The 9803-nt window shown below is 39.1% G+C and overlaps 1 protein-coding gene across 1 annotated transcript in view; it reads right to left on the bottom strand.

Annotated features, from left to right (window-relative positions):
- The window catches only part of LOC113120668 (transcription factor AP-2-delta-like), a 10054-nt gene extending 754 nt beyond the window's left edge, over nt 1-9300 (bottom strand). The window contains exons 1-8 of the mRNA XM_026290632.1: nt 8663-9300; nt 7480-7977; nt 5293-5353; nt 2425-2590; nt 1487-1605; nt 809-950; nt 337-450; nt 1-39 (exon numbers count right to left, since the gene is read on the bottom strand). The exon at nt 1-39 is cut by the window's left edge and continues 754 nt beyond it. Coding sequence (XP_026146417.1) covers nt 1-39; nt 337-450; nt 809-950; nt 1487-1605; nt 2425-2590; nt 5293-5353; nt 7480-7977; nt 8663-8974 — 1451 coding nt within the window. The 5' untranslated portion in view covers nt 8975-9300. The remainder of the gene's footprint in view (nt 40-336; nt 451-808; nt 951-1486; nt 1606-2424; nt 2591-5292; nt 5354-7479; nt 7978-8662) is intronic.
- Between the last annotated feature and the right edge of the window lie 503 nt (nt 9301-9803).

The raw sequence follows: 9803 nt of genomic DNA on the forward strand, positions 1-9803 counted from the left end.
GCGCAAATCGCCGGCGTACCGAATCCATGCGTGATCAGACTAAGAAAAAGATAATAAAAATGGTGATTAATAACAAATACTTGCATTAGCATATTCACCTTATTAATAACTTGCATGTGTAGGACTTCCAGTAATTTTAACCGTTTACAGTTTTGCTGCTTGATATTGCAAACTTATTATATTCTTTTAGTTCATAACTGTTATTATAAATGCAAATAGTTTTACAATTTTCTGCACTTTTGTTACCTGTATCGGTCATGAATCTAAAGTCTTATGGTTATTTTTTTGTAAGGTGGATGTTTGCTCTCTTTTTGCATGCAGGTTTCAGCTTTATACCTGAAGTGTGTAAGATGTCTCTGAATGTCCAAGTCCAGAATAGGTGTTGGTCTAGAGGAGCCGAGAGGAGATCGATCCTGACTTAACAAATCCTGGAATTCCTTACAGATCTGCCTGCAGAGACACACAGCCATTCGAACAGTTACAAGGACGCATCTCCAAAACGCAAACCAAAGCAGCGGTCCTCATAATTAATGCATAGAGCAGATTTAATGAGATCTTAGTTTTCATATGTTACATGCATGCAAACACGTATCCTTTCCTCCAATCCTCAATAATAAAACCTCATTCTCTAGGGTGCATCCGATTTTGAAGACAAATTCTTATGAAGACAGACTGCACTAGACTATGCAAATTTGGTGCATATGAAGGTTTCATTTAGAAATGTATAATTTCAAGTTCAAATGTCTATCCAATTAAGCGGTATGCATAAATACATTTGGCTTAATGTAGTAAAGAAGTGCTGTCTTACTTGGTGGCCAGCACCATTTTCTTGCGTGCGTTCTGTTCCTTTGGTTCCGTGTGCTGGCGGGCGAGATGCTCCCCGACCGCTTTGGTGGGAAACTCTGTCTCACAGGTGTAACCAAAGTCCCGAGCCAGATGGAGCGCTTCCCCTACACACACAGAGGAGGAAGATGAGGGCTGTATGGAGCAGGGAAATCACTTCAATCTGTAAATGCTGCCTAAAAAATTGCATAGATGTTGCATCAATCTGTCTCACACCATTCTAATTATTTAACTCTTCCCTTGACTAATGGAGATTTTGACTGAAGACTAAAAATATTTTGAGACTTTTTCTTTAAAGCCAGAATAGATTTGTTTCAATCTTAATAAGAGCTCATCCACAACAAATATATAGAAACTAAACCAGATGCATCAATATCACACTCACAACCTGTTGAATTGCAAAAATGCATAGCTAGATATGAAATAAAATAGAAACAAGTTGCTCACATTTTGCATCATATTCTATCTCTGCTTTCTTTAAACAACTTCAACCAACAAAATACATTAAATGAGTCAATGTACAAACATCTAGCATCAAATCAAGACTGTATTCAATGTCAGAAACGCTCATATGAAAACAATCATGAACTTGATAAATAATAGTCAGCATCATTTAAAAAATAAAACACTAATGACTCCATACCTTCCACTAAAGATGTCAACAGCGTGACGTTCGCCGCTTTCCTGCGGCCTGCTGGGAGATTGAGTCCCAACCGGTCTAGTTTCTCCCTGAGGCACCGACCGCCGTTCTTTGACTTGGCCCTGACACACACAGATGGAGAAAGTCCATCATCAACACACTTACATGCAACTGACATCTTACATTTCATATCCACTGTAGAACATTAGCTGCCGTCTGTTTCTTTCCAAAATGCTTTTAAATTAATAAACCTAAACTAACTAAAACGAGTCCTTACATTTTTTTTCAAAGGTGCGATTTAAAAAAATATTTAGGATTAAGCATCACAATGTGTATTTTGTGTATGCATCAGCTTCATTCAAGTTATAATGTGTATAAAGGATAATCAAATATTTATTTAACAACCAGTATTCAATTTTCTCTTGTACAGACTAAATTTCTGAATGTTTTTATGTGAATTCTTTTATTTCTGCAGGCGTTAATGAACCTGAGCTTTTGTTTTTAAAATGAGTGTGTGTGAATGTGTGTGTTTCTCCTCTCTTCTTGTCACTGTCCTCATTTCTGCTCTCCATTCTGTGTCCCTCATCAATAATGGAACCTCAGCTTGACTGTTCTCATTCCCCCTCTCTCTCTCTCTCTCTCTCTCTCTCTCTCTCTAACACATCCAGCCACATTCTCTTCTTTATCTCTGGATTAAGTGTCCAGGACTCCATGTACTGTCTCTTTTTCCCCTTTCTGTCTTGGGATTTGTTTTGCCAATGAACTAAATAAAAAAAAGGAATTTCCTTTATTCTTATTACTCATATTTCAATGCCTTACTAATTGTAAAACTGTACGTTGTTTTCTAAAGCCTTAGTTGGTTCAGAACTGCATGCTTCCAGGTGCACTTGAATATTCCAAACATGTGCATGAGTTTCATGTGTCTAAAGTTCATCTCTTACCTTCTTAAAATCCCACCGAGTAGTGAGGCATTGAGACACTCTGGAGGAGACAGGCGGCGTTTGACTTCAGCGATGGTGACTTTGTACTTTGAGGTAGAGCTGAGTAGAGAAAGTCTTCCTGGTACAGAGCAGAACAGGTCTGTAGGGTTCACTACACACGTGCCACCTGCATGTGCACAACAACAAACCACAAAACGTCAAACCTTAGGAAATGACCGCGACGGTGTTTGCATGTTCTGTTGGGGGTCACAAATGAGAAAATCATCCATATGCAAGCTTTGGTAACTTAATAAAACTGCAAAGAAATCAAATTAATATGATGCATAATCATTCATAATGCTTTTTTATTCTGCAACTATTTCTAAAACCATGCATGCAGTGAAGCTACGCAGTTGGCCGATGACACACAACATGTCCAAGAGCTTGAAATGTATATGAATCTACAAACAAGCTTATGTACTGTAGGTAGTTTGAGTTTTAAAACATTTTTTGCTTTATTAATTTCAGTAGATCATGTGGCGTGACAAAGGAGTGCAAATATTCCATGTAGTGGAATATGTACAAGCATGCATACAACTTTTTAAAATTAAAATAATTGTATCTATTTCAAATCAACCACCTGTGTGAATAATTCTGTTTTGTACATTAGTGTTTTGCACATCTAATTGCATATTAAATAGTACGTATTTATATATAAAGCACTGTTTATGTCAGATCCATACCACATCAATTTACGTTTTAAAGATCATCTACCTTATTTAGCCACGTGTGTGCATTTGTGTTTGAGTGTGTGAACGTGTGTGTTTCCTGAAGGAGTTGTCTGGCTAGCGGGCCTTTAACCTGCTCCTCATCAGTCACCCTAAAGCGCTCTGACAAACCCAAGATCTCTGCAAGCATGCAAGTTCACTTCACATTAATTCCACCCAAAATGTTTTGATTCAAAGTAGTTTGTATTTTATGTTGCCAAGGGCAATTGAAAAAGAGCTATTGCCGGTAGTCTGGTCGCGCGCACCGGGCCCAGAGGCGATAGCGGGTATTTAAGCGCGAGGGAGAGTAGCCCGAGGCAGCGCGCGAGCGATCACAAAGCGAATCAAGCACTTTTTGCGAGTTTGCCACGAAAATTAAAGGAAAAAAGACATAGGCCAAATGTCATTCTGTTTCTATTTCAACTGTAGCGGTGGTGTGTGTTTACGGCGCGCGCCTCACGCTCAGCACCCAAAACACACACACAGGCGCGCGCGCCCGGCACAGCGAGAGAATGGTGCGGTGTGTGCGCGTGCGCGCGCGTAAAGGCGGGGTGAAGCTTGATAAAATTCCTGAAAGCTAAGAGGGATAATCATGATTAAAACACAGACGACTTTTCTAAGTAGGATCCTCGTTTCTTGACTGATTTCTTTTGAAAAAGGTTATCTGAATATTCAACGAAGCCAAAGCTGCAGTCAGTGTGAACAACATTAATATGATCTCCACTGAATTTGGAGCCGCGCGGCATTAACATATCAAAGCGTGCGCCCGAGGCGCGAGAAGCTATCGATACCGGAGCGCGAGGTAAAGCAATGATTATTGGTTGTGATGGTTGGAGCGGCGGAGCTCGCGGCTAAATCCAGCACACCATTAACTGGAAGTGATGGTGAGCCCAACACCTAGACAGAGTTTATTAAAAATTAAGCGCTCGAGACACCGCTCGCTTTATGGCAAACTCCACACGTGTGTCGATCCGCTGCTGCTTTGAAGAGACAGACAAAGATGCGACTGATATTAAGAAAATATTAAGAAACGCGGAACACGATTCAATTCATCCGCTCAAGACTCGCGGTTTTACAAAATACCGCGGCAGACAGACAGAGAATACTGAAATTCTGCTGAGATACTCTCAGTGGAGAATGACCAAGAGAAATGTAGGCTATGTTTAATCGGGGTTTGAACTGCTGAAAATATATATAGTTCCTTAATTATGCAGTCTCTGACTAATTAATCTATTTTCTCTGAATTGCGACGTGAGATAATAAACATGCTTTGAGATTAGATAGCCTATAGTTTTAATTTCAATACCAGTAAATACACGTTTTTAAATAAATACGAACGTCTAGGACAACATAAACACCAACAATAATACTACTAATAATTGTGTACATCAGAGATTTGCCTTTTCAGATATAATACGTTAAAATTAATTTTGCACCTTTTTACTTGAGAAAAAAAATTGCATCAAATATGAAAATGTAATATGCATTTAATAATGCAAAATTATAATTTTTTCCTGGCGGTACTGAAATGTTTATTATTTCTTTGTTTCTATTATTTTTTAGGTGTGTTTCTCTCAGCAACAGTAATAATTAAAAAACAGTAGGCCTGCTCACTGACATGCATAAATGAAAGGAAAGACAACATTTTAAAATGTTCCAAATAAATAATTTCCCTATAATTTTTTATTAAAATATTACCATTACATTTTTTGGATTTAAAAAAAATGTTTTTGGATTCATAAATGAATACAACCAACGCTGATTTTTAGTAGGCCTATCTTTAAATGAAAGAGGCTAAAATGCTTATGCTAAAATATTAAAACATTGTGCTTGTCACTGGAAAGCGGTACATACATAGGCTATTAAAACTGCAAAAAAAAAAAAAAAAAAAAAAAAAAAAAGAAGAAGAAAAAAAAGAAATAAATAAATGTATACTGTTTATTTTTTTTCCTATTTACTTTAGTCTCCTGTAATCATACCATAATAATTCAAATTATACTTAACAGTCAAGACTGACGTTAGTGAAATTATAATTATAAAACAAAACACCTTATAAAATAAATGAAATGAGTGTGTGCTTCTCTTGCTCTCTATTTAGAACATGGATGTGTTGTGACCTTACCTCTCCGTATCACTCCACCTTGTCCATTTAACACGAGTCCGCATTGCGCGTCTACAGATCCCTAGACAAACACACAAACATATACGAACTTCATTATCAATAATAAAATAATCTTAGCCATGGTGATGATCAGTATTTAGGTTTTGACGAGGCATGTGACATTAAACAGACCACGTGGTTACAGGTAGCTAAGTTGCAATGGTAACGGAACCTGTTAGGCCTACTACATTATGTTGTCAAACCAACAGATTATTTTGCTTTCTCTTATCAGTGATGTCATCAGCCAAAGGAACACTGGATGGCATCAAAAGAAAAGAGTTAATCCGTCTCACGAGACACGACCAGTCTGGAGGCCAAGTCAGACACAAAGTCTCAAAAAAAAAAAAAGCACACATATTCACCCACACACGCTCACATCCATACTGACACCATACTGGCGTGCTCTTATAACCCTTTAACAAACTCATGCTCTATTTTTTTTTCTCCCGCAGTTAAAGTGATTATAAAATCAATATACAAACCCTTCGGATCAGGCATAAATTACGCGTGTGCGTGTTAAAGGTGCGGCAGCTTCTATTGTTCCGCGTGCCAAATCTGTTTAGCGGCTCAAAGATGCGCTTGTGTGCACGAGACTGACCGCATCTGTTCCGCGGCCTTCACCGAGCGCACGATTTCATTCAGCACCAAAGAAAGGTCCAAAACCTTTTCACGGGACGTATGTGTTGCTCTCTGTGTTTTTGTGTCCGTTCTCATGTGGCCCTTTTTGTGTGTGTGCGTGCGTGCATGTGCAGAATGTTACTGAACACGCGACAGCAATAATAAAATGAGTCTTCACGATTTTGTTTTGTAGAAAACACGTCTAAACTTTAAAATATTTTGATGCTTTATTAGTTTATGTGAAGCTATTATTTAAAAGTATACATAATGATAAAAAACAAATTATAAAATAATACACTACAAAATTGCATCTCTGCTAAAATTGCAGAATGTTTCCTGACAAATTATGCTATTGCAAAACAAAACAAAATGTTAAAAATAGAAAACGTAGGCTATATTGGTGATGTTATTTTTTCATATTATTTAAACAGGCCATGTAAAACATAACGGGCAAATCAAAAAATTATTATTCAACAATTATTTAGTTTTTATTATAAGTCCAAGCAATACAAATTTTGACAGTTACACTTTTTATACTAGTTAGCTCATTTGTATCTTATTATACTATTATCTAATATTTAAAATAAATCATTTCTATTAATTATATAAATTGGATAACGTCTGTTATCATTTAAATACTCTATTAGAATTTTATTTCAGTAAAAAATAATGTAATCTTCTAGATAAAATATGTTCTCTCAAATGCATAATACATTTTATCTGTTCAATTTCACTGTCGCACTGAAAGATTAAAAGGATTGCATAATTATTTTGATTTCTGAAATATGTTCGACTCACCGGTTAAACTTGAGCTGTTTCAGATGTCTGTGCATAAATAACCAGTTGATTGACATTAAGTCCTAAATTGGATAAACTACGGTGCTCTACTGCGGAGGATTTGCCTTTTGTTCGCACTTTTTCAAGCCCTTAATCCGCCTTTTAACGGAGGAAAAAGAAACAGCGGCTTTACAGCAGCGAGGCCCGACATACGCGCCGCCGAATTCACACTTCTCAATATTCACTATATTAAATATGTAAAATCCACCAGCTTAATCAACTGAAAAAAATGTGTTTCCCAGCGTTTCGAAATATAGGTTTAAAAAGTCTTATTTCACATGTTGGGAAATAACGCATTTCTGCCAACCAGGCGATTTTTCATCAGACGGACTTTTTTTTATCTTTTTTTTTTTCGTTGCGATTTTTCCCCTTGCGTATCAGTTTATTTTAATTAGCTGTTTCGAAATACTAATGCATGGTTCGTTATTAAATTAATATGTTGGGCGAAAACGAAAAGGCCGAGAAGAAGCGATCGCTCGGCCTCGATTTTTCTTTTTCAGTCTCTCCTGACTTCTAAGGTTTTTTTTGTCGAAGCCCTCGGGCAATCATTTCTTCTGTTCGGGCAGTGAAAGTGACTATGCAACATCCCTGAAGACGTCAACTTCTCTGCAGCCTGCGCGCGTGTGAGGCGGTGGTGACACGTTGAGTGTGTGTATTTTGTGCTTGAACGGTAGAAATGCCGGTGAGGTGTACCTGTAGGTCATCGGCCCCCGGTGGCGGCAGCCCCAGACCCGCTCCGGGCAGCAGTCTTTGCTCGGGGTGCATGCCGTACTGAGAGCCGTGGCTCATGATTGACAGGTCATGCCTGCGGTACGCGTCCAGACAGCCCAGTTCCCGCCGCTGCTCGTCCAGGCACGAGGACTTGAGCGCGCGGGCGTTGTGAAGGTTGATGAAGTCCGCCGGTTCGCCGTGATGGAGCTGCTGGTAGTACTGCTGCGAGTGATGGAGAGAGTTTAACGAGTACGCGTCCGGGTTCACGGCCGGGTGGCTGTGCTGGAACTCGTAGTGGAAGGACTGGTGGTGTAAGGGCGTGTACTGGTGGTTCGTGGGAAAATACGGGGAGGCAAAATCGGTTCCGGTAGCTGGGTATGTAAGCGGAGACGATGAAGAGTAAGCGACAGACGAGTTGGCCACAGATTCCAAGCATCCGAGTTGCATCAAACGGTAGCTGTTTGATCCGTCGTGACGTATCTGTGCGGGGGAAAAAAGAGAAAAATATGAGGGATGTCATTTACACGCGCTCGCAGCGATCCGCGCGCATTCCTCACGCGGCGGAAACTCAAACCTTCCCCAAACACACAAACACACACAGCAGCTCAAAGTGTCTTTAGAAAAGTACCTGACGGCGATGTCATCTCTCCGTGCCTGGGAGGGAGTGCGTGAAACACACTGCAAACTGCTCCACGAGCTCACAGCGTTTTTTTCCCTCCCTCTCTTGTCTATCATTTTCCGCGGTGTGTGTTATTTGACTATATTTTTATTACTACATCCGTGCAATCGCTATTAAAAGCAGTTTTGTGCCAAGTCTACGGCCGTTTCACAGCAGGTAAGCACAAGACAAGAGAGTCTGCACCACTAATAATTATTATGACATACATAAAAAGAACGAGCAAACGGTTCTAATCATGGCAAGAGACTTTAACATGAACTCTAGAGAAATATTCGCCACTAAAAAACAAAAAAACAAAAAACAAACTAATAGTAAAAGCCATTTTCAGTAGAAACTAACACATGGTATATTTCTCCTCGCCTTGCAGCAAAGTCTTAACTTCCATTCCACTGTGCTAAGTAATCTTAATTTCCCTCCATGCCATGCTACGCTAAATGACATGAAATTAAAAGATTTTTGTGAAGTGATAAAAATGAATTTAAATACCTCCGCGTCGTGCACCAGTCCCGGAAATGTGGCTGACATTCTCGCGATCCAATAACCCGATTTCCTCGCGCTGTTGGACGAATGAAAGAAAAAAAAATCCCCAAAATAGCGCGTGAAAATGAAATGTCGCCTCGCGCAGTCGGTAAAAGCGGCTGAAATGCCTCCCCTCTGCACAAAGCGCTCCCTGGCTCGGATTTTGTACTTGCTGGGTATTTCTCCGGCTGATGTCGTAGGTCCCTTGGTAATATAGAAGTTTTGAAAATTAAGCATCAGCATTGAGGAAAGGGAGGACAATAGAGAGAGCAGCCTCATCCCTGGAGACACGGAATAAATATTGTATCTTCGCCTAATAAGGAACCAAGTGCGCTTTCAACATTTTTGATGATTTTTGTGGACATTTCTTTAAGGTCGTTTGTGCTTTCTTTAGCAGGGCCAGTTTTATTAGTCTCTGTTTTCCTCGCGGCTTTACCATTTACCTGCTTTTTGGATTTTTTCACCAGCACGTAAGTTTAACTCGGTGTATTGTGTCATTGTAATTTGGATTGCACGATTAAACGTTTTGTTTTGTTATTTCACTGCTTCACAGTGTGGTCTTAATCCGTATTTATCAAATATTTTAATTTCTGGTTAAATGAATGAGAGACACTTGCATGGAAGCAAAATTAATTGCAGATAGATATGGTAGGAACGAATATTTCCCTTTTCACGTTTTCTTTTATTTATTATCACACAATGCATTTTTTATTATTGCAATCGAACAATTCGTTTGGAAATAATGTTGCACAAAGAACATTAAACAGCAGAATAATATTAAATCTACGAATTACTTGAAAGACTGTTTTTATACCATGCAATGCAAATAGCCTATTTATACCACTTTATCGTCCGCTGTATACTATAATTCTACCACTTTATTATTTAATTCATTTAGTAGCCTATTAATTTAGTGAGTTTAGTAATGGCTTTTGACCAAATCGTCGAGGCACGGTCAATTTAGATTCAGTTTAATTGTCTTGCAGCCAATCCAATCGAGATTTAATGTTTATGTTCTGTTCGCTACCGAACCGGGACAGTGACGGTCTGACCCACGCTGGAAGTGTTTTGTGCACGTTTAGGATGAAGAGTGGGGCGCGCGTGGGGG

This window comes from Carassius auratus, chromosome 20 (assembly GCF_003368295.1).
Source record: "Carassius auratus strain Wakin chromosome 20, ASM336829v1, whole genome shotgun sequence".
Taxonomy (NCBI): domain Eukaryota; kingdom Metazoa; phylum Chordata; class Actinopteri; order Cypriniformes; family Cyprinidae; genus Carassius; species Carassius auratus.